The sequence below is a fragment of the Charadrius vociferus genome, unplaced genomic scaffold, assembly GCF_000708025.1.
Source record: "Charadrius vociferus isolate BGI_N301 unplaced genomic scaffold, ASM70802v2 scaffold163, whole genome shotgun sequence".
Classification (NCBI taxonomy): domain Eukaryota; kingdom Metazoa; phylum Chordata; class Aves; order Charadriiformes; family Charadriidae; genus Charadrius; species Charadrius vociferus.
In genome coordinates this window covers 12,705,684-12,730,977 of record NW_009648332.1, presented here as the reverse complement: position 1 = coordinate 12,730,977, position 25,294 = coordinate 12,705,684, and the positions used below count along the sequence as shown (strand labels likewise).

General features: G+C 38.9%; 1 protein-coding gene across 1 annotated transcript in view; it reads left to right on the top strand.

The window, feature by feature from the left end:
* COL24A1 (collagen, type XXIV, alpha 1) overlaps nt 1–25,294 on the top strand; it is a 178,394-nt gene that overhangs the window by 97,726 nt on the left and 55,374 nt on the right. The window contains exons 22-26 of the mRNA XM_009884884.1: nt 1,743–1,796; nt 3,156–3,200; nt 8,544–8,597; nt 10,118–10,162; nt 23,395–23,448. Of these exons, the coding sequence (XP_009883186.1) occupies nt 1,743–1,796; nt 3,156–3,200; nt 8,544–8,597; nt 10,118–10,162; nt 23,395–23,448 (252 nt within the window). The remainder of the gene's footprint in view (nt 1–1,742; nt 1,797–3,155; nt 3,201–8,543; nt 8,598–10,117; nt 10,163–23,394; nt 23,449–25,294) is intronic.

Here is a 25,294-nt window from a genome sequence, read left to right as displayed (position 1 = left end):
TTGATCCACTACCTCTTATTGAAAAAAAAAAAGGCACACTTATATTTAAAAAAAAAAGGAAATCCAAATGTTTTTAAGAAGTTCTGAAATAGTTTCGTTTATTTCCTGTGTTATTCTTGCAAGTATTTATGCTCTGCAACTAAGAAAAGTGAGAGGAAAAGATGATCAGAATATGCTGACTACAACGGTAGTTTTTCCATCAGTGTGTGTTGTACCATGGAACCAGCTGAGAACTTACTTCATCTGCTCATGTTTGTTTGGATAACATATTTAATAGAAATGGCTATTAGGAGTTTCACCATTTCCAGAAGGGATGGTCAACTGGGAAGTTATATATGTGAAATATAGGATACCCCCATTTGCTGACTCCCCCATTTTTTTCCAGACACTTTGGCACGTGTCTAATGACTACCTTCATTTTCTGTTTGTTGCCTGAAACCCCAAATGGGAGATGGAAATTTCATTTAGTCTTCATATTCATTTTACAGCCTGGGACTTTTTTCCTCATCCAATTAAGTGTAGTGGAAGGGTGTGTACAGTAGCAATGTTGCTAACATTTCCACTGTGCAATTACATTGTACTGAAACTGTATCTCCCAATGTGCTTTACTATTAGAATGAAACAACATTTCTGTCAGTGAAAAATTTTCATCACTAACTACACCAGAATATTACCTATGTACTGCTACTAAAAGCCCTCCTGTCACTTTTGTGGTGGTATGCCAAACAGCAGGCCACCCCAGTCTTTCACAGACTGATGGGCTCTTTGATGAAACTCGGTACCTTGAGGGGGCCTGTTCCATTTTCTGTTCCATTTTACTTTGCGTGCTAAGTAAACTGTTACTGGACCAGTGCCTGCACCTTCTGTCTAGACTTAGCTTCATTAGTAAGCAATTAATAAGGCTTACACTTGGAACTTTCCCACCATTGCTTTCTTCAGAGGCTAATCATATCTCTCCTAAAGGGCAGTTTCTCTGTTCTTGTTGCTTTATCTGATATTGTTAAGGTTAGCTTTCCCAGAATATTAATAATACGTTTACGCAGATATTTATTTTTTTTTTTGTCCTACGCCAGGTCAAGTGCTTTTCCCAGTTGCTACCATTGTAATTGGGATGACCAAGATTTTTGACACACTGCTAGCTGCGAAGTCATTTTAGCAAAGTTTTTAAAACATTGGTGTGAGCAGTCATGAAAACTTGGAGTTGGCAGCATATAAGGTGCTTTATCTTTGGGAAGCTGATTATAATCCTGACAGAAAAGTAAGGGATGAAAATCACAAGTAGTTTTGGACAAGCTAGTAGTTTAAATTCACTTTGTAGTTCATTTCCATTGCAATGTTGTCATCACATGTTATGCTAAAGACTACCTAAATCAAAGATCTGTAAGAGTTACATCGGTTCTGCTTTAATCTTAATATGATGGTGTGCTTTACGTGTTCAAAAAAGAGGAATTGTTCTTTTGTGAGCTCCAATATTTTCTTATTTCCTTTTCAAAAAGACAAAAGAAAAAAGCTTCAGAAAAATCTATGTAGTAGAAGTTTGTAAGGTACTCAGTTTTCCAGCAGATATTAAAAGTCTGCTGCATCTTCTCCTGGCTTCGGAAGGGAAATCCGAAGAACAATGGTAAGAAATGAGGTCTGCTTCCTCAGTTTTGCATTTCTGTCCTGGTTTGTAAGAAGAGAGAAACTAGACCAACTTGATTGTTAGTTGATATAAGTTCTCATGATGTTGTTTGGATGTTTAGGGACTTCTGGGTGACCGAGGGCCTCCAGGGCCACAAGGCCCCAAAGGAGTTGAGGTAAGATGGAAAAATTATCCAATCAAGTGATTATGTTTAAAAGAAAAAGGTTGTGAGGGGTAAGAAGGTTAGACAACAATGGTTAGGTGTTTATGATGCTGCCATGCAAAATTTCAAGTTTCTTTTGTGTTGCAAAGAGGTTTTAGCAGCCTTATGGGGCTGTGGTTTATTTTAGTTATTTCAGTGGCATCTGGGATAATATGTTTCCAGAGTCGGATGTGGTTCTTTTAGTTAAACTGGGGAGATGGAAGGTGGAGGGGGTGGTATGGAGGTAGAAACCATACATCAATTTAATTATAGTATCCTAGATACACTTAAGTAAACAGACCCTTATTAACTGAAGGGGGAGGAAGGCAGCTCTTCATCTTATAAGTTTATTGAGTATTCTTAATTCATCATCATAACCATAAAAACTCATGTCTCTTAGGCTAAAAGTAATTAACATTAGAAATAATTTAATCGGTGATTCTGGGGATGGACCTCTAGACTTCTAAGTAGCTTAATTATGGGCTTCTGTGACAGATATTGAGTGAGTAAAAGCTAACAGTGGCAAAATGATCTGTTTAGTTAGAAACCGGGAAGCAGCAGATAGGATTTCTTAATTCCTCTCTTTCCTATCGCTGGTAATTTAAAAGGTTGTGTACTGCTTCCTCCAAAACCTGGAGAAAATCTTCCATTTTGAGGAGGATCAGTGAACCATAAAACAATCACAGTATGACATCCTGGCATGGCATTGATACAAATCCATGCTTTAATGTAACTGTGTAATGAGTGAACCCTGAATAGTTAACACTGCAGTTCCCCATCATGCATAATTATATCAGTGCACTGCGTGGCACAGCCACGGTGTCTCATTTCTTCACTTAAACACCTGACAAGCCTGACTCCCATCCTTGAGAAAAGACAAGGATAAACCCTGGTAAAATGGCTTGGCTAACTTAGTGACTGTGCCATAGTAACATGGAAGAGAAAAGAGGAATGTTCCTACTGCTTTTATAGTCATGAAGTGTCAAATATTGACAGAAGAGAGTAACTGCAGGGCAGACAGAGAGGTTGACCTATCGTTCTGGAGTCTTTCCGTGCTCAAAATTATGACAATATTGCTATAATGGTAGGTGTACCAACAGTTTCATAGCCTTTCTGGCTGCATCTGGTGCCTACATAGGGCATGGCTTTCTGGCTAATGAATTTGTCTAAAATCAGATTAGACTCTCTTATAGTGTTTCTATCAGACTTGGACTCATACAAATGCATATGAATCAAATTTAAGATGATCTAATAAATACAGTTATCTGCAGATTTTCTTTTTTTAAAGCTATATTTGGCATCAAGATTGTTGAAGTCCTGATTTCTTTTTAGGGAGAAGTAGGACCAGCTGGACCTATTGGAGGAGTTGGCGCAAGAGTAAGTATAAGTAATTTTGTTAGGGCAGACTATTTTTCAGCAGAAGTACTGCTTTAAAAGGTAAATTTACTGTGAGAAGTGACTGTGTTAAAATGGCATCTCCTGAATAAATATCTCTTCCCTCAGAACATGCTCAAAGCAGAGCTGAGAGGAGAAACAGTTTTCCGTACGAAGGATTTGAAAGGAAATCACAGACATGGTGCAGAAAATAAAGTTTTTGAAAAGGAAAGAGTCAATAACAAACTGCTTGTGCTGCTCCTCTGAGTTGGATGAAAGTACCATGCACTTCCTAGGGACTGAACCAGCTGATAGATCAAAATATTTAAAATGGGGAATAACCAACCATGAGACTTGGCTCACAGGGAGAAATATAAAGGATTGATGCTTTAAGAAGTTGTTTTCAAACTGATCTGGTAGACAGTTGCTGAAAACAGTATGGAATGTCACAATGCCATTTGTGCTGACATGTTTTAAAAGATAAAAGTTTAAAACAACCAATTTTGTTAGTTATAAAAATGTACTAGTATCTAAGAGTATTTTAGTGGACTTGAAGCTTATTTTTAGAGAATTTTTAGAAAAATTCTCAGCTAAAAATGAAGACTAGCCTGCACCAGGGACTATGAGGATGTTGCTAAGTTTATTGAATGCAGTGTGATCTGCCTTTACTTGATTTGCTTATGTGTGGTGATCACTGGCTTGTCATTTTGGATGACTTCCCATTTCTTGCATGAACTTGGGAAAGTCTTTCCCATTGTTTCCCTGTTCTAGAATGGATATATTCCTGTGTCATTTTTCCTGTTCATTAGCTAGTCAAAGATGGGAATTTGCTTTCTGTTAGAAATAATCTTAAAACACTTATTTGCCACATGGATTATGGGTTTAAAAAAAAAAAAACCAAAACAACAAAAACCCCAAAAGAACCCTCTTTTACTTTCAGCTGAGGAAAACATGCAAAACATTGAATAGAATTTCAAAACACTTTGTGACTCAGTTCAATATTCAGTTTAATCTGCCTGAGCTTCTGCCAAGAGCCTCATGGAAATTTTTATTTTTGGCTGCATCGTACTTTGAGTCTCCTCCTTGGGCAGGGCTTCATGGCTGGACAGCATCTCCCATGTTGCTCTGTGGCAATTGGAAAAGAAGATGCTGCAGCGGGTGACTCATGGGCAATGAGACACCTACCTTCACATTCTCTGCGTCACCGGGCGTGCAGAGGCCACCATCAGCTGGTGTCAAAGTGACCCAAGAGGAAAAATTTCTCTGTAACCTAGCAAACTGAAATATTTTGGGTCAGTTTGACCTAAATTATTTTGGGTTTGATTTCTCTCAATGGGAAATGTGCACACCATTGGCATGTCTTATGGCTCCCTGGTTTTTCTTTCTCACAACAAGCTGTTGAGAGAAGAACATGTGGATCTGAGGTGGGCCCCAGGGTTGTTGTCTCTAGACATTTTTTAGTACCTTGCTGGCTAACATCCCCTCCTGAAATGAGAGGTAGGGGAAATGGGAATTTTGCTCGATGGGGAGCCCTGCCTGTTTTTTCCCCCTTCATCCTGAGGCCCATCTGCCTGGATTCTACAGCTTCTGTTGACTCCAGCTGTTTCACAGCTCCAGGCCAACTTGTTCGCACGGCTGCTCTGAACTCCGCTCCCATCTCTGCTCGTCCTTGCTACTTCACTCCCACTTGTAACATAGACTGTGTGATTACACTGGAGAGAGAGAGAGTGCAGATCATGAAGTTGTTAAATCTGATATATTTTAGCAGGACTGAGTCAGTAAGCTGCTGAACACATCTGTCTCTTTAAATTATGCTTGCTTGATTGCAATTTCACATTCATTTGATTTACATAGGCTTTGTTTCCATTTTCCGTGGAAGGAATTTAGAAAAGTAAATGCTACATCTGAAAGTAAATGCTATCAAAACTGTGTTGTCACTGTACTAATTAAATAGCCATGGGGGCGGGGGAGGTCTCTGAGAGGGACCTGAAGCAGTGGTCTGGCCATGCATGGCCCTGAGGCACCATCAGCTGTCACTATGCCTTTAACTGACTGGGGTGTCTCTAACTTGGTTTTTTGCAGCCTCCAGGGGTGGGGATTCTTCATTCTCCTCGGCAATCTGCTTCAGTCCTTTGCCTGGTTTACAGACTGTTTTTCTAATGTCTAGCCATTCTATTTTGAAAGTCCTGCCTTTGTCATTTTTGCTACAACCTTGCTGCTTGTCTTACAGACTTTATTTGTAGGCACAGTTAGTAGGTTAGTCCTCTTTCCAGCCACTGCTATCCTGACTTTCTTAGAGTTTGTCTGAAGTAGGTGAAGTATCCTTGTAGGTGGTACATTATAAACCTTCGATTATTCTTATGAAACTGTTCCAGTTTTCTCTTGGACAGTAATGGAACAGGTTTCTAGTGCTTCTAGAATTCCTCATCTCTTCTGCTGTGTAGTTTTCAGTCAAAGTGTTCAGCTCCCAGCCTTGTTTCTAGCTTTTGCTTTAAAAAACATACCAGAAAACAAAACCCCTGGGACTCACCTGACCAATGCTGCCAGCAAAATAGATCATCCTCTACTGGAACAGAAGGTGAATATGAACCTGTGCTCTGGTTATCAGGTCCCAGCTCAGAAAATAATTCCCATATGTTTAAAACAAATGGAGCCAAAACTGAGGATGCTTACCTGCTTACTCAGGACATACTTCAGGTTTCATAGAGCTCAGCCTGTTTGAATTTAGGAAGAGGTTTTTGAGCTGAATCTGACCATACAATTTGATTTTACATTCATTCCTTTCCAAACCTTCCCACCACCCATTCCATTACAAAGTCAAATACTTACGTTTTCTTAAATTAATCCTTCTAAATCAAAAATGCTGATTTTTTTTTTTTTTTAGTATTTGTTTATTTGTCCTGTGAAAATACAGTAGATGCCACATTAAAGAAGGGACTGTGTTTATTCAGTTTCTTCCCAATTAACTCTCTTTCTCAAAGGCTATCCAAATATTAACACTGTAACTGTCAGTGTAGCTCAGCTCAGTCAGTGCAGGCATTTTTTTTCTTTTTTTTTTGTATCTTCATTGCTGGAGCAGAAAAATGCCTTTAAAAGGGGGGAGATTGTTTTAAACCAGAATGTAAGATGGAATTGTTGTGAGTTGATTCCTTTCTGAGATACATGTGTAAAACAAAAGCTGATATTTATATAGTCATAAGGTAAACAGTTCCTCCTGAAGATGGAGGAAAGACCTCTCAAAGCTGCCCTGCTCCCGCAGTGCAGTATTTTCTGACGGTGGCATATGTCTTCCTGTGGGCTGAATGCATGTGAGGAGCTTGTGGAGAGGTAGGAATAGACTGCTAGTGAAAGATACTGATATTAAAATATGCACACCTTTATCAACCCATTGTGAGGTGAAAGGAAGCACAGGTGGTTGCTGTTTCCTGAAAGGGAAGGTCAGAACTTTCAGCTAATATTTTAGGAAACAGACATTTCCTTTGGGGTTTCCCTGCTCTGGAAGAGTAATTTTCTCAGGGGTTTGCAAGCAAAAAAGCAGCCTTCCCTAGTTTAACCTTCTGTAAGTGGCTTTTCCTCCATGCGTAATTTACGGTTGTATTGCATTTCTGCTTAAAGCCAAGTCTGTATGTTTCAAATTGCTTTACCAGTTAAGTTCACTTGTTCCATTTTCTGATCAACTTGCATCTGTTGTGTGTCCTACGCAGCTAGTACATAGCTGGGGTACTACAGCCAAGAAAACTTTACAATTTGTAACTCCAATTCAGTTCTGATAGGACTAAAATTATCAAGGTAGTTAATAGCAGCCACCAGGTTTATTTCAGTGAATTTTGTTTAAAACATTTTTATGTTACAGTCTTGCTCTCTAGAAAGACCTTAAGGTTCTTTGCAGCAAAGTAGTTAAACAGCATGTAGTAATCTGCAGAAGCCCATCACTTATTCTTTGCTAAGCCTTGTGGAAAGACATGTCTTCCATTATCTGGGTCTCTTACAACTTCTCTTTGCAGTCTTTTCTCCCTGCGTTCCTGGCTGTGCTGTTTTAATTCATTGGCAAAACCAAAAATCTGTTCCTAAAGCAGTGATATTTGTTGGAACTTGTAGGGCAAAATGAAATCACTCAGGCAGGCAGAGAGAGAATGAGAGAGATAAAAATGGATTAATATGAGAAGTCATGGAACCTACTAAGACAGTATAATTTTAATCCATATAGAGAATTTCTCAGATGCCCAGAAATTAACACACATGTGCTCTGAAAGACAGGCACAGAGCAGCCAGAGCAAAAGAGCCAAATGGAAAAATCCCATCTTTTTTGAAGAAACCTTTTTGTTATTTGTTGCTTTAGTTGCTCTTGTCTCAGGACAGCCAATGTGGAAAGGAAAGCTCTCATTACAGAGTCCTGTGACTGCAATTATTTACTCTGCTGGAACAACAGCTGATTATTTCCTTTCAGCAGAAATCTCATCTTTTTGATACTGAATCATTAAAATGTTGAATTAATTTTCTTTCTTCAGTTGTTAGACTTCAGTGATCTCATTAGCAATTTGCTGAAGAGCCTCATCCAGACCACTGGACCTTTACTTTTGGACTAGGGTGTTTGCCTCGGAGCAGATGGGGAAAGTTTGTCTAGGCAGGGCTATACTGTTCAGATAACCAAATGGTTAGGCCATGTTCTGTGTTGTAGAGGAAATCACAGTATACCTGGAGGGAAAACAACCTCCTAAAAGTGCGACATAATTAAGTTATAAACATCTAATTGAAAATTCAGGAGAAAAGCCTTTGTGGATCTGTGTGAGTGACAACAGAGAGGGATGAATGTTATAAAATTCTTCAAGTATGTTGCTGTATTTCTTCTAGATAACAATGTTATTAACAGACTATCATAGCAATAATATCAGCAGTAAAATGCTAGTGTAGAGAGATGAGGTTTAGAATAATTAACTTGATGAACCAGTCCCTGAAGTCTAAACATCAAATTTTGTTAGTGTGAGTCCCTGTTCTGCTGGAATTAACCAGGAGAGAACATGACCTTGCCTTTTCTTTGTCTACTTAATACATTTTTTAAAGGGAAAATGAAATGTGTTTGATTCTTGGATTGTGACTGGTTTTCCTCAGTGTTAACTGCTGTAAGAGTTAATATAGATTCTGCTTGCTGTGCCAGTATTTGCTGTAATAATCAACAGTGTATTTTCAGATGTAGATTTATAAATACTCTTGCTTCAAGTGTTGGTATTAAATATTACTGAACTGTACATTTTTGAGTGTATGTATTTTGATAAATACAGAAAATGGGATGAAATTATCTTTTAAAAATAAAATATTGACAATATTTAATTCTAATCATTATTTTAGGGAAAGCCAGGACAAAAAGGTTATGTAGGTGATCCTGGACCAGAAGGTTTAAAGGTAGGTGGTGGTTTTATGTGTGAAATAAATGTGTTTAGAGTATCAATTATACACTGCTATATACAATGGCATGCCAGTGAAAGGATATGAGTACACATGCTTCCATATAATATAAATGTATATCATACTGGTGATTCTGATTTCTTGCAAGATCCCATTTTGGAAAAGAAGGAACAGAGATGTGTGAGCAAAGACAGCACCTGATAAAATGAGATCTAGCTGCCTGGGTATGTGAGGGTCATTGGACCTGGGGGCAACAAGGGACCCAGGGCAGTTCCTGCACTGGCAGGATTTTGAGGGTCTGAGGGGGTATGAGATGAAGTGCGGCGGTTTGAAAGAGGAGATTGTGGCATCAGAATTTCTCAGTGTTGAGTTGCAATCTGAGTAAACAGTACCTGAATCACTGTTCATCAGGGCACTGAGATTATAGACATAACCAGATAATTAATAGTGCATGTACACCCAGTTTGCATTTGTAAATTACATAGCAAAATGTTCTGGAGTTATGTAAAATGACTTGCAGTGTTATTAAGGAGAACAGAATTAATTAGTCTAATACTTAATTCCAGTTCCAAGCTTTTGGGGAGAGAGGGAGAAGTTTGTTAAAATGTCATTCAAATGTCAATTGTTAAAATGTCATTCAAATGTCAATTTTCCTAATATTTCATAATAAAATTAAAGTTATCAGTAGTGTGCACAGGTAACACTTTTGAAGCAGTTGTGAAATAATCACAGAATCACAGAAGGGTCAGGGTTGGAAGAGACCCCTGGAGATCATCTAGTCCAACCCCCCTGCCAGAGCAGGGTCACCTACAGCAGGTTGCACAGGACAGTGTCCAGGCAGGTTTTGAATGTCTCCAGAGTGGGAGACTCCACCACCTCTCTGGGCAGCCCGTTCCAGTGCTCTGCCACCCTCACTCAAAGTAGAGAAGTCCCTCCTCATGTTTAGACGGAACTTCCTATGTTCAACTTTGTGCCTGTTACCTCTTGTCCTATCACTGGGTACCGCTGAAAAAAGACTGTTCCCATCCCCTGGCACCCTCCCTTTAAGTATTTATAAGCATTAATAAGATCCCCCATCAGTCTTCTTTTCTCTAGAATAAAAAGACCCAAGTCCCTCAGCCTTTCCTCATAAGAAAGGTGCTCCAGTCCCTTATTATCTTTGTAGCCCTTTGCTGTACCAAATGAAGGTAATTTGCTGAAAGGAAGATTTAAATAAAAACTAAATCATTAATTTATAGTATTTGCTGACTTCATATATTTAGTAAGCCCTTAATACATACTTTTCATTCTTGTGGGCAAGTCCTAAATACATTAGTACATCTTTTTGTGAAATCAAAATTCACCACTGACAAAATTTAATTTTTGCTGGTGGCTTAATTTTAGCTTTTAAAGTTTCAATTGGCAGATGTAATTTAGAAAATAAAGAGGCTCCTAGGAAAACAGAGGACTTTAATATACACATATGAAAGAAATTACTTTTCTAATGAACTACATCATCTGTTTTCTACATTGAACAGGGAGAACAAGGAGACCAAGGAAACCTTGGAAAAACTGGTGAAGCAGTAAGCTTGAATTCTCTTTCTGGTTTTATTTTTAATTCTGTTTATTTGAGAGTGAATGAGCAATTTGTTGCAGTAACTTTCTGATTAAGTTTGCCTTTCTTTGAAGCTGCAGTGTGTTGGCTAGGCCTTTGTGGTCTTTCAGAATCATACTATTTAAAGAAATTCCCCATTTTAAGTATTTTCCAGAGTTACTTCTGCTTTTTTCCTAATAGTTTGAGTGAACATTACAGGTAGTTGTAGGGATCTTCCAAAGCACGTTCAAGTAAGTGAATGAGTGATCCTTTTCCAGTTAAATCATTTCAGAGGCTACATTTATCCTGAGATGTATTTTGCAGACTTATTCTGTCTACCCTCCATAAAATCACAGAGCTCAAGGTGACCTTGAGGTGACACGTAGTCAGTCCATCCTCTACTGCCTAGGCAGGATCAGTTGTCTTTATATCACTCCTGACAAATATTTGGCTAACCAGTTATTAAAAAGCTCCAAGAATGAAGGTTCCATGACCTGCAGGCAGCCCAGGGCTTCTCTATCTTTATTTTTTAAAAGTTCTTCCAGTTGTGTAACCTGACTCCCTTCTGCTGGAAACAGCATTTTACAAATGATGGTTGTTATTGTGTGCTTCCTTCATGCTTTCTTTTCAGGCTAAACAGTCCCAATTCACTTAGCCTTTCATGTTTTCTAGATAATTTAAGTCACATTCTTACTCTCTTGTAGACCGTTTCCAATTCATCTAAACATCTATGATTCCAAACTGTTCAGACTGCTGAGAGAAAAGAAAAATTACCTCTTACAAGGCATATTCTTGCATAGACGTGCATTTTTCCAATAGCATGTTGTTACTCAGTTTGTGACCCAGTCTTCAATCCTTCTTTTTTGAAGTCATTATCTTTCCCAGTTTGTCCATTGTGGGTGCTTTTTTAGTTGATAATTATCACTTAAACATACTACCTTGCAATTCTTTCTGCTTAGTTTAATCCCCTGCACTTTTGTATTTTTAACTTTTGTCTGGGAATTAGGAGCAGGTGTGAGCCTGTTGACCCATGCTTGAGTTACCTAGATGTTGCATAGAACATGAATAAATTAGTTTTGTTTCTTGAGTTAATGTATGCCTAGGAGAGGCACAGAGATACCATAGACTGGTTTGGGCTCAGTGCTGTACTACTCACATAAACTATGTTCAACTTAGCGGTCAGAGTGAGCTACCTGATTTCTGCAAAATATCAAGCAGACATACCCCAGGCAGCTCATCAAATAGTCAGTTACCGCTGAAATTATTTGAACTGCTTGTAGTTCAAATCCAGCTCCTCTGTGCACTCTGAAGACTCAGTGGTCCAGGGAAGGGAACTGAGAAACTGGACTCTCCCTTAGTTAAAAGTATCTGCTTAGACAGGAATCACGGAATCACAGAATGGTAGGGCTTGGAAGGAACCTTTGGAGATCATCTAGTCCAGCTCCCCTACCAAAGCAGGTTCACCTAGAACAGGTTGGACAGGAACGCATCCAGGTGGGTTTTGAATGTCTCCAGAGAAGGAGATTCCACAACCTCTCCGGGCAGCCTATTCCAGTGCTCTGTCATCCTCAAAGTAAAGAAGCTTTTCCTCGTGTTGAGACGGAATTTCCTGTGCTCCAGCTTGTGCCTGTTGCCCCTTGTCCTATGGCTGTCTGCCACTGAAGAGTCTGGCCCCATCCTCTTGACACCCACCCTTTAGATATTTATATGCATTGATGACATCCCCTGACAGTCTTCTCTTCTCCAGGCTAAACAGACCCAGGTCTATCAGCCTTTCCTCATAAGAGAGGTGCTTCATTCCCTTCATCATCTTTGTAGCCCTCTGGTGAACTCTCTCCAGCAGTTCCCTGTCTTTCTTGAACTGGGGAGCCCAGAGCTGGACACAGTTCTCCAGATGTGGCCTCACCAGGGCAGGCTAGAGGGGGGAGGATGACCTCCCTCGACCTGTTGGCCACACTCTTTTTAATGCGTCCCAGGATAGTATTGGCCGCCTTTGCCACAAGGGCACACTGCAGGCTCATGGTCAAATTCTTGTCCACCAGGACTCCCAGGTACCTCTCTGCAGACCTGCTTTCTAGCAGGTCAACCCCAAACCTGTACCGGTGCATGGGATTATTCCTCCCTAGCTGTAGGACCTTACACTTGTCCTTGTTGAACTTCATTAGGTTTCTCTCCACCTAACACTTTAGCCTGTCCAGGTCTCGCTGAGTGGTGGCACAGCCCTCTTGTGTGTCAGCCATTCCTCCCAGTTTTGTGTCATCAGCAAACTTGCTGAGGGTACACTCTATCCCTTCGTCCAGGTCATTGATGAATATGTTCAATAAGACTGGGCCCAGTACCAACCCCTGGGGAAAACCACTAGCTACAGGCCTCCAACTAGACTGCGCCACTGATCACAACCCTCTGGCCATTCAGCCAATTCTCAGTCCACCTCACTGTCCACTCATCTAGGCCACACTTCCTAAGCTTACCTATGAGGATGTTATGGGAGACAATGTCTAAAGCATTGCTGAAGTCAAGGTAGACAATGTCCACTGCTCTCCCCTAGTCTACCCAGCCAGTCATGCCATTGTAGGAACCAATAATGCCATAAGGTCCACTTAAAACTCAGCCAGCCTATCTCTAAATGGAGCGAGTATACTTAGCAGTAGCTTTGTTCAGCAGCTTATACATAGCAAAACCTTCATTTTGTTAGGTTGTAATCAGAGCTGTAAAGCAAGAATTTCTTTTCTTTATAATACCAATCTGGGGGTTTTATATTGCTGAATGGTTAGGGCAAACGTGGATAAGTACTGGAGAATGAGGATGTCATGGTAGAGAAGAACAGACGGGACATCATAACACTATGTTGCCCTTATGGGGATCTACAGGAATGACATGGTAATATAATCTGCTGTCCCTACAACCAGCATTTCTCTGCCAATATTACACTTGCTTTTTTTTTTATTATTCCAACAGTGAGCAAAATTAAGCTTTTATTACATATGAATTCTGTTTTTCAGCTTGTAACATGTTAGGGAAAATTGATAGCATTTACTCTGTTGTACAGTGCCACATGCACCAAAATCCTCAATAAAAGACAAAGCTAAGCTCAATCTTAAATCACTATGTTAATAATAGTACTTAAAACAGTCACAGAAGCTAGTTCCTTAACCTTAAGTTTCTGGATTTGTCATGGGCTTTGTTTTGCTCCTCAGTGAACTTGAATTCAGTGCACATGTTTTCCACAACTCAGATATTTTGCATGAACATAATATCATTCACTGCTAAATGAGCTCCATTCTAATAGAAATGCAATATTCACTAGCTCAAATATATAATTAATTATTATATGTTGCAGTGATAATTAATAAAATAATCATACTAACTACCTAACTGTAGTCAGGGACAGGCTGCAAGAACAAAATAACAAAAATATTCTTTGTGCCAAAAGACGGAATGTTGCAGCCCTGTTATAGTGTTATAAAGAAAGATAATTATGGCCCATTATTTGTTACCACTTCCCACACTTACTGTTTGGAGAATTTGCATATGATACAGGATGACATGAGATATCTGAGAACTGAAGTGGTTCATAAGCTATTGATAAATATGCTTTATTTTTACTTGTGGACTGTAGAATGTCTTCTGCTTTATGTACATGCATTTTAATCAAGTGAGCTTCATAGGCCCTTGATTATATTATATTACCTTTGCATTATTTGGCAGCAGAGGACTAACACCCACTACATGCTCTTTAGGGGGATATATATTATCTTGTGGTTAAGGCCAGTGGTAAAACACCAAGAGCAAGAGACAGCCTGTCAAACACACTCAGCAGAACTTACAGGAAGACCTTTCAAAATCCCTTTCCTTCATTTTATTCACCACTGTAATCTGTAACAGTTAAGCTATTCCTAAGTAAATTGAAAAGTACTAGAAGGAAGAGGATGGTTTTTCTCATATGCAGAAAATGGTTTTCCAGATGTGAGTACTGATGCAAAGTATTCACTTCTCTACACTTTGGATGCAGTTTTTACTTCCAGCTTCTCAACAGCTTTTGCTTGTAACAAGTAATTTTTCTTTTCCTTGGTGTACAGAGAGAATACAAACTTCTTAATTCACAGAAAAATCCACTCCCTGCTATTCAATATTGGCTCTGGTGGCATACATGATGACTCCAGGACATCTTCAGAATCAAACATGCCACATACACACACACACGCACACACCCCCCCAAAAAAAAAGTTTGAAAACCAAAAGACAAAGTACAAGAGCAAAGTACAAATACTACTAGCTGCTGTGACAAATTTTGAGATGGAGCCCAAAAGAATGTATGGAGTAAAGCATCTGTCCTTATTGATGCCTTGTGAAGTTTGTGTTATCAGATGCTTGGTGACACCAATTACATAGAGGATTTGTACAAGTGGAACTGAACAATGTGCAATTACTGTACAATGTATTTAATAGTAAAGGCAAAAGGAAAAAGAAATTACTAAAAAGTTGATAGGAACTCCAATGTCTAATAAAATTCTGTGTGTATGGTTGCTTTCTTCTGCCTCTCTGCCACCCCCCCACACCCCCCCGTGATCTTTATTGACTGAGTTTTTCAAACTACAGAATATCATGCATACTTTTAAGTCCATGGTTGAAATTTATGATACTGTTTTTCTAGCAATGGGGAATCCATCACAGTGTTCCAGTTCTCCAAATGAAAACTAGTCCATTTCCTGAAAAAGCTGTCTAAAGAAGCAATTTTGCACTAATAAATCGTGTAAATGTTGAATTCATAGTAGATTATGACATGAAACACATGTGTGTGTCTTCTATTGATACCAAAGGGTTGCACCAATAGTTTTCTTCTGTTTCTTTCAATTTTCTTACTTTTCCTGGTATCATCCATCTTCTGTCTTTGACTAATACATCTGTCACTGCTCCCGAGGTGCCAAAATAGTTATTGCTTTTCTGTAGTAGCTCTTCCAGGTCAAGTACTGCTTAATATCTGCTTAGAAAAATACAGATGGCAACTGTGCAAAAGCCAAGAAGTTTCAACAGCAAGAGATTGGACCATAATGCTTGGTTATTCAGTCTAGTAGGACGGGATATGTGCTGAAATACAGCTTTGTCAATGGGCTAGAAGCCATATCATCCGACATTTCTTAGGTCACATGAAGCTGCTGACTCTTCAGAGGACATTTCTGCCAAAGTATTTCTGGATGCTTGTCCAGTGTGGAAACTAAGTAGACTAAATTTATAAAATGTTCACTGTGCTTATAAGCTTAAAATTACACACATTTTAATACTTAGATCAGGAATGTGCCCAAGATCAAACTTTAGACGCTATTCCTTAACCAAGTCCTACAAGAAAAACTGTTTCTCTGGCTGCAGAGGCTCAGTTTTTCTCAGCTACTGGGAAAATTGCCCTTGCATTTAGGGGAGGAAAATCTCACTTTGCTGACATGTGCAACTGGATTTGGTATGCTTAGATCAGATGCTGTCCAGTGATGGATAGCAAATATTTGAAACCGGCTTCAAGCATCCCATACAAATGACCTGTCTGTGTTAAACTGTTGGGATGATTTAAGAAAATGATTCATTGCTCAACTTTTATGGCACAGAATTGAACTCATCTGAACTTAAAACAGTTGCTTGTCAGAATTGTGTTACCGTTTGGTAATGCTAGTGTTTACGCAGGCTGGGCCACACTGAATAACTAAGTGCAAGTTAATTCCAATTTCTCCTTGCCAGCTCTATTACAGAAATCCAGCCCTTGGCCCGTACGCTTCTGCATTAGAAATCACTGACATTTATGCACATACTGAGGCAGAGTACAGGGGTAAAACCATCAGCTGCAGCATGTACAGCTGGTATCAATAGGACAAACTAAAAAAGCAGAATTCATGAACACAAATGCTGAAAAAATAATCTCCAAAGACCCGGAAAAGTTACATGTCAGCAAGTTTGCCCAGTTGCAAATAGTTTTTTGAAACATCAGAAGAGAAACCAAGCTGAAATGAGAATTGGTTCCCCCACACTTAAAAAAAAGGAAAAAAAAAAAAAAAGCTAAAATGAATTTAAAGTTACGGTCCAGCAAAGAAAAAAAAAAAAGGTGGTATTCAGGCTGTCAACGGCAACTCCACAGCAGGCTGAAAATGGTCAGCCTGCGAGAGTATGTGGGAAGGCAAGAAAACGCTGCAGTCAGGCCATGTGCCTAGGAGTTGAGCTGCTTTTGAGAATTCCCATAAAGCAATTACCACATCTCCTGCAGAGGTACAACTAGCTGGATTAGGCACCAGGGATGCTTAATTCACAGAGAATGGAAACTGCAATTCCTTTTGCTTGAAGAAAAGACTAAATGAGCTTTAGCTGATGTTTTCAGGATGCTCAATAGAAGGAGTTCTTTAAACCAACATGAAAAGTCTGGGCTTTGGGGATATGCAAACGGGAATTGTAAGCCATAGGCCAAAAGAAAAGTCAATTGAGGAAAACCTTTTTTTTTTTTAAAGAACTGGTGAATGCATGGGGCATTGCCAAAAGCTTCAGAAGAAGTAACTAGTTCAGCTCCTTTCAGAAACCCATTGGATACAGATTAATGTAAGTTCTATGAAGATCTTACCGTGAATGGTAATAATGATACTTGTGTGTCTATTTTTTGCTTCTTTTTGTTCTAGATGAACTGATACACTATCATTGCTGCTAGGTCTTTCTCTCAAGAAGAGTGGGAAAACAGGTTAGAATATCTGGAGGTTAGCTTTTTCAAGCTGTTGCTCATTTTTCTTGAAGAACTTTTTGCTTGTAATGCTCTCTTATCAGCTAGTTTCTGCTGCCATGCTACCCTACAGAATACCCGCAGCCCCACACCCCTTATGGTTTTTAGAACTCGCACCTTAAATAAGTCAACAGTCTCTATACCATTGAGAACAGTCAAAGAGAAGGATAATCTGTTCCGTGTGAGATTTGTTACCCAAGAAAAAAAGCCACCAGTTAGATGCATAAATGTAAATAATTTTTATCCCAATTCAGTTTAGCCAAGACATGACTCTCTGGAGTAATATCTGCCTTCAGAAGAATGTTGGGTTTTTTTCCTTTGCAGAGATTACAAAAAGCTACCGGTGTGAATTTGACGATCAAAACCAAGAACTTCTATAAATGTCATTATTCTGATTGTCACTTTTCAAGTGACAATGCTTCAGATTTAGGTGGGGTTTATGTCACCCAGTTCACTCATGTCATCTCTAAGCTGCTTATGGCAAGTGGACTAGGTAAAATGCAGTATCCTTCCTGGCGAGCGAACCATGTCCTGACTTCCACAGTAGTACTGACCTCAGGCTGCCTTTTTCTCAGGATCATTTAAAAGATTCACATTCAGGTGGAACCCCTGCAGATCTAGTAGAGCATCAGAAAAGTGTGCCAGTCCTCCACTCTTTTCCTGGCTAAGACAGGATTTTAATCTTTCCAGGGGGTCAGATGCTACTTGTGTGGTAGTTATTTTGCTTGTGTGTTGTTGTTTTCCCACCACCCAATCTATAGTTTTATATTCATACTTATTTGCATGCCCAAATGATTTTGCAGCACCAAAATACGAGAAAAATGTTTAAGGCTATTTTAGCAATAATCAAGGGTAAGTTGTTCCAGCATGCATTAAACTTCATCAGTAATAGTGTAGGTATCTGCACACATCCAGTCTTTTCATTGTTTGTCCCTTTTACTGTCTTTCTGAATTTAACTGGTGTACTTCATGTACATCATGGGAAGAAAAATATAGAGAAATAGTATTTGCGCATGGCATCTGCAGTTTAGCTTCCAAGGTTTCGCCAGCGGGCACATCTTGCTGCCACTTTGTAAGCTAGCCTCCTTTAAATGCAAGTGTTTCTCTGCATAACGCTATCAAACAGAATTACCCTACTTCACACTGGTGCTACTGTAAGCAAAATCTAACCTGTTTATTTCTTTCCTAAAACGTCTCTAAATTAAGCAATGGTTCCAGTACATTTTGCCTTTCAAATATTCAGGTAATTGAAGTTTTCAGTCCTTTCAAAAATTGAGTGCAACGTCAGCTGTGAGGTACAAATATGGTGCATCTCTGCTTTCATTCACTGAATTCCCCACTGGCAGAAGCAAAGCATAGCTTTTCGCTGAGATTATCGCCTCTGGTTGATTACCAAGTAGCTTTTTCAACAGACAGAAAATGCTAATGAAACAGATGGCCAGATCTCAGTCTCAAAAAGAAGAAAAAAGCACCTGTCTTTCAAATATCATGCTTCCCAACATAATCCTGGGTAAAGCAGCTACAGATCTTATGGTTACTTCATAATATTTTTTGTACTGTGGTTATGAGGTAAGAAATAGTTTCTAAAGTTTAGAGGTGGAACCACCAGCTTGAATAATAAAAAAGGACTACACAACCAAAAGCCAGTATTGCTGTGCGGCATACATACAGCAGTTTGCACAGCCATCAGCCAAGATCTCCTCAGATGCCAAGGTCTTACATGGGGCCATTTTCTAGTCTACTCTTGCATTTTGATAATTCAAACTAAAGTGCCATTAGAGGGCAAACGTAGTGTTAGTTACTAAGGGATTCAAAAGTAACTAATTCAGTAATTGAACTGGCAGTAAACTGGCATCAGTTTACTTTATGTTCTTTATTTGGTCTTTCAGATAACCCAAATTACTGGATTTTTTCCTTTCTATGAGAAAATATATCCACCAAAATTGATCTTATTCCATTCCGTTCCCCAAAGATAAAAACGCTTTTTAAACACTTCAAGAATTTAAAAAAAAATATTTGAAGAGGGGGTTGATAAAAAACAAAACTTTGTTTTTCCATGATGCAGTCAGTTTGTACCCAGGACTTGCATGACATTAAAAAACCAGACTGTTGGCCTAGAAGAAGACCTTGTTGAAACTAGACTGTAATTAGATGACATTTTCAGAACTATATTCCCAGTTTGTTTGTTGGTTAGTTTTATTCAGCTTTCCCAGTGGTCTGGAGACAAGGCTTTCTTTAAAACTTCAGGTTACTCTTACCTCTAAGTGCAGCTGCTCCATTCAGTTCATAGCTGATACTGGTACCGTAGTAAGCAAATGTTCTACACAAAGGCTCTATTGAAAGTCGTTGGTTTCAAAAGCCTGTCTGCAGTTCAGCAATGTACTATTTTTGATCAGATCAAAAATAGTGTCACAGGAAAGCACTGACCTGATACAGATTCACCCAGAAATCTATGACTAGCAGGGTTTTTTATTCCACTGCAGGTATCAGCTGTCCGTGACACCTCTTTCTCACAGATGAGCTACCTTTTGTTCTACTGCAGACGCTATGAAGCCCAAATAGCAGCCAGTGTAAACCCTGCATCCTGCATTCTTCCTAATTTTTGTCTAGGCCTGATCTGGGTCACATCTGTTAGAAACATGCATGAACAGATCCAGTATTAGTGCCTATGATACCAGGGTCCAGATGGACTAATTTTAAAAATAATTGTTTTGGTACCATTATATCTGGCTAGCAAAAAGAGCTTAGGTTAATATTTATTTCTGAGAACTTAATTTTTACAATATCATGAGTTGTAGAGGTATTTTTCCATCTGTGAGCTGGGTATGAAATAGTAGAAACTGATCGTTAGAGAATCCACTTTTCCTTCTCCTCCTGTCCATCACCCTTGGTTGTCTTTTTATCATAGGTAGTTGGCTTGAATCTTCACGGATCCTCAAGTAGATTTTTATTGTTAAAATCAAACCTAAATGTTGGCTCATTTTGGGTTTTTAGAGTACTGTGCTAAAATGTATGAAGTCCTTCATGAAGTATGAAGCTGACAGGCTCTTAAAGAAATGTCTTAGTGGGACTCTTAATGAGCAGGCATATTATGATATTTATGAATGCTGGATCTGGAGTGAAGTGACTCAGCACAGATTCAGGACAAATTTTAATGAAAATTAATTGGAAATACCAAAAAAAAGTTCGTACAAAAATGTTAATGTAGCAAGATAATATTTTAAATTGTCTTACATCATCTCATTAAAAGAATGTTGAATAAAAATATTTGAAAATACTGAACTCTAAATGAAATAACTTTGGATTGGAAAATTTTCAGTTACCACAGAACAACATGTTATCATCAAACCTGACAGGTAACTGCTTCCACGGGAATGTTTGGAACCAGCTGAATATTCATTTCTCACTACCAAGCTTTTCAATGGATTACTTCATACTTAGGTTTGCATGAAGTGTACAATGTGTTTTCAATTATTCAACTACAGTCTAGTTTCTAACACAGAGTATATACCCTGGCAAGGTGTCTTTCTCAGGCATGTGTTAGTTGTGAGATCTGGTCTCCGATTCATTTTCCATAAAAGTGCTTCTGTCAAGAAGGTTTCTAAAACACTGTTATTGTCACTAGACATTTTTACACAAATCCTTGTAAATGAAAGCTTATGACTATATTTTTAATAAGGTTTAAAACCATGATGGTTTTTTAAACACTTCAGGATTTTTTGCTTTACTTTTCTGTTGCCTAATACATTCAATTTGATTTTTGGAGTCCACTGCTCCCCAAAGGTTTGAAGGGATGCTGGAAGACAGTGTCTCAACAAACCTACTTTGGACTGTATTCATCCTCTTACGTAAGGAGGAGAGAGAGTTGAAACCTCAGTCCAGTCTTAGTGACTGGTCTCTCTAATAAACCAATCTAAATCTGGGATTTAAGGAGCCATGTGATCTTTAAGAAAGTCCATAGGAAAAACGCTCTTTATGGCTAATGTACTGCTAGAACAGGATGTTTTGCTCTCTGATTGAACTTTCTCTTCACTATATGCTACTAATCGCTTTAAGGACCAAAATTATATTCCAAAGTAAGCTTTTTTTCCCTCTCTTGCCTCTGCATGTACCTGCCCTAGCTTTATCTCAGTCTCAGGCACTTGCCCTCTGTTTTGGATGGAGGAGTGGAAGAGGAGTTAGTCCTGAACTGTTATGAACTTCTTTACCCTTCACTCCTCTTGAAGTCCCTATTGCCTGTACACTTTCATTGGCTTCAGTTTTTCTTGTCATCTTGCCTTTTTTTTTGTTTTTGCTTTCCATACATATCCACTTCCACTCATGCAGAGGTTTTTTTCCATCTTTTGTATCAACAAAACTCCACTTTCTTCTTTTAGCGTTTTTACTGTAAATTTTCTTTACTTAACTAGTTTCTTCTGAGGAACAGCCAAAGTCTAGGAAGCTTGGTACTTAATAGCCAAGTTTTGTCTTTGCTCTGGAAGGTGGTGTAGCCTAGACATAATGTGCTGGGTAATACAACAGCACATTCACAGTCACTGCTTCCTAGTCATGCCTTCTCTTTCTGCCCAAAGCAACTTAGTAAGAAAGACAATACTTTTGAATTGAAAAGGGGACTTGATCAGGGGCTATATAGTAAATCCTGGGGTAAGGCACAGCTACCCATCTTTCTAATCAGCATCTTCAGACCTGTCAACAGTGTGGCATTGGCTGGGAGATCAGGAGTGTCTCTGTGGAAGGAGAATAGGTCTGGGTTACATCTTGGCTCTGATTACGTCTTCTGTCCTTTCTGGAATAAGAGAATCAAAGTGATTAGTCTTTAGCCTTTTGAAACCGTACCTCCACCCCCCTTTATCTTGATGAGCAAGAGTACAGGGTCATTCTTTGTCTCACAGCTTTCTGCCTGGTGCTGAGGCCTACTGTTGGCCATGACTGGTAGCAGTGGTCGCTCTCGTTCTCAGAGTTCGTCACAAAAGTCCCTCGTTCCTGCTAGTGACGTCTGGGCATTGCCTCAGTGCCAGTATCATCAGGATGAATCTTTGGCTGCTGCCAAGAAACATCTCAGTTCTGACATATAATACACAAGTTCTCACACATAATACATCAGCCCAGCAGCCGTAGAGTTGCCTGTTTATCTCTTTAGCCCCTTCCAGAAAGTAGTTTGTGCCAGTATTGTCAGCCTGAAAGGCAGCTGTATCAATGGCTTATTGCAACACATTTAAACTATGAGATTTCTAGAGGAGCCAGCAGTCCAAGAAAATAAGAAGCCATCATAAAGCCTTAATTACTTTGTGTTTATTATGTTAAGGTACTTGAGGCCGAACTCTATTGAAATATAGCACTAAAAGCTAAAAAAATGTGGGTTTTTTTTCAAAGGCAGAGATCTCTGACTGCAATGTCATCTCTCTGCTATGGCATTATTTCAATGAAATAAACTACTGCTAGACTCTTGAAAGGAACATGAGCTGTCTAGTGAGCTCAGAAGTAACACTTTTAAAGAAAAAAACCCCTCGCTTAAGTGCCAGTGTAGTGCTACTTAAGCTAGTATGTTCCTACATGTGTAGAGATAGTAATGCCAATGTTTGACGCCATTTTATTCGTACTTTTTAAAGTGCAAGTAATTTTTGCTTTTGAAAGTGTTAAAGACACAGTACAGTTGTGTATTATGTCTAGGAGCTTCCACCTTTCTGCCATCTCTCATGGCAGATGTACTCTGGGCACCCATTGCTTTTTCTTCGGGCTCACTGGTTCATACTATTCTCAGCTGGGGCCTCGCACTGTAATTTATTTTTTTTTCCTCTTCATTTGCTAATAAAGGGTGCATTGCAAGCACTTGGGAATCAGCTTTTATAAAGTACTTTCTCTCATGTTTCCTATTCCATGTGGTGGTACTTGTTCTATCCAGTGGAAATTTGTGGGGGAACCACAGGAGAGAGTTATTTCATTTTTAAAAGGACTGAAAGGCTCTGATCCCCTGACTTCAAAGGCATTTGGGGCTACAACACTTAAAGGGAAAATTCTGACAACACCTGATCTAGTATCATTTTTGTTTTGACTGGCTTTTACTTTGTTCCACTGAATTTACTCCTCTTGGAATTTGTGGTAAGACTGAAGCACTAGCAGAGCAATTATCACCTTTAATTGTATGTTTGTAAAGCTTCTAGCACTGCAAGACTGAGCTCAGTGGCAGACCTCAGGTGGTAGCACAGTATGATGATTAAATTAATGTAATTTTTTTTTCAAGCAGTAGCCATTTACTGTTGGTGTGTCTAGATGCAGCGATCTGCCCGCATGGATTGTAAACCAGGTTAGATTGTGCAGTCTTCACTTCCCCACAGGAGCACTTACACAAATAGACCAGTGGTTCTCTGGGATGAAGAAACGTGCCGTGCTCTGCTGCCGGGTTGCTGGGGAGCTGCCAACCAGGAACTAGTATAAACATTGTTCTAATAAAAGTCTACTTACTTTTTGTCCAGGGATCAGCTGGCTTACCTGGAGAAACTGGGCCATCTGGAAGCCTTGGTGAAAAGGTACAATAATGTTTCTGACTACTCAGCAGCAAAAATCAGCTTTGAAAACCATTGGAGGGATAAAATTTTGGTGAGAGATCATTTACTGACCACTGACAAATTTAATATTCCTGTAGCTATTTCAGAGCACAGGGATGTAATAAATGGTAATCTAAATGCTGTTATTTGAGAGATGCATCTGGTATCCTTGATTTTACTTGACAATTAATTTAGAGCTGATAAGTTTAATATCTTGTTCATATTATGGTACTTAATTTATTATCCACTGCTATTGCTTCACAGAAATGGCTTAAATTATGCTTGTTTTATACAGTAGTCACTGGTTTTGCACTGCTACATAACAAAGACAAAAGTAGAAAGGTAAAATTTGGCTGTATGCATTAACTGAGTAAAGAAGACAACATTGTTAGTTTTGTCTGCAGTGCAGTAACAGTTCTGTTTATGAAAGCAAAGTTTTGCAGACTTAATGTGACTAGAACAGTATAAATAGCTTAAGCATATTTGACATGGTTTTGTTTAGGTGAAGTATTTTAAAACTGAAAAACAGGAAACTATTACTGGACTGCATGTCAGCTTCAATTATAATAAAAACATAATTGTTTGTCAGAATGATCCAGCACCATTTATATTTCTTCCCTGCAGGGCTGAATTATTTCATCTAGACTGGTGGCTCCTATTTAGATATTTTATTGAAAAAGTCTTAATAATGTATTAGAACTTCCATGAAAATTGAATTATAATTTCTGTGAAAGGAAATACATCAGTGGAAAGCACTGCTTGTTAAAACTAAAATTTAGACATCTCATGTGTTTTTAATCATAATATCATCTTAGAATTCAGTGTCAAAGGATTCTTGTTCTTTAAAATTACACTCGGCGCAACAAAGATTACCTTGGGATACTGCTGCTAGTTTAGGTAGGAGGGAAAAGGCAATAAAAGACTAATGAATCTATCATCAGCAAATGGAAGTAAGCTTCTTAATGGTGCCATAATTGTCATCATTGCTATGCTGGTTTTGTAGAATTTATTGTCTTCCTCTTTTATTGATTAAATAGTACAGTGTAAACATGCTGTGTGGATTTAAATGACAAGCATACTTGCAGCATAATTATTTTAAAGAAATGTGTCTTTACAGTATATAAAATAGAGTGTTATCACGATGTCATGTGTGCTATTTGCAATAGAGGTGTAATCTTTGTATGGGGGTAATCTATAGCCAAGCCTGATGTTTGGGCTGGATGTTACATGAATAAAAGGTGAAAAAGTATGCAAGACAAGAGACAGACCCATCCTACTTCCCCTGCTTCAATTGCTTCTGCAGCTACTGAAGGGCTGGTCTGCTTTTAGATCTGTGCTTTCCTAACACATAATGAAAAAACAAGGGAGAGAGGAACAAAGTTTTCTTTTTTGCTTGTTTGCTGTGATGAATTCTATGGATTAAATAACATAACTATAAATTTGATGCACTCAACAGAGAGAAAAGGGATGTGCTAGATGCAGTTCGCTGAGACTGGTGGTAGTACCAAATCTCTTCTTCAGTCTTCTAGGAAAAGGGAAGACAGAGAAACTCAGTTTTGTCATCTTTTCAAAATATGGGTGGGCTTGTAGGAGGCAGGAGTGCAAAAATTCAACAAAAGTGAAAAAAGGTCTCTGCACTGTTTCTGAAGGGCAGTCCCCCACCAATGGTTTTATGCACTGCAAAAAGTTGTTCCCTTTAGTAACCAAATGTCTAGTAGACTATGGGCTACAACCCTCATGAAAGACCTGTTGGATTGCTGTGGTATTGTTATTGCAGGTTAGCGTTGTTTGACAGATATGCCTGGCTCAGTTGACATGGAATGAGTCA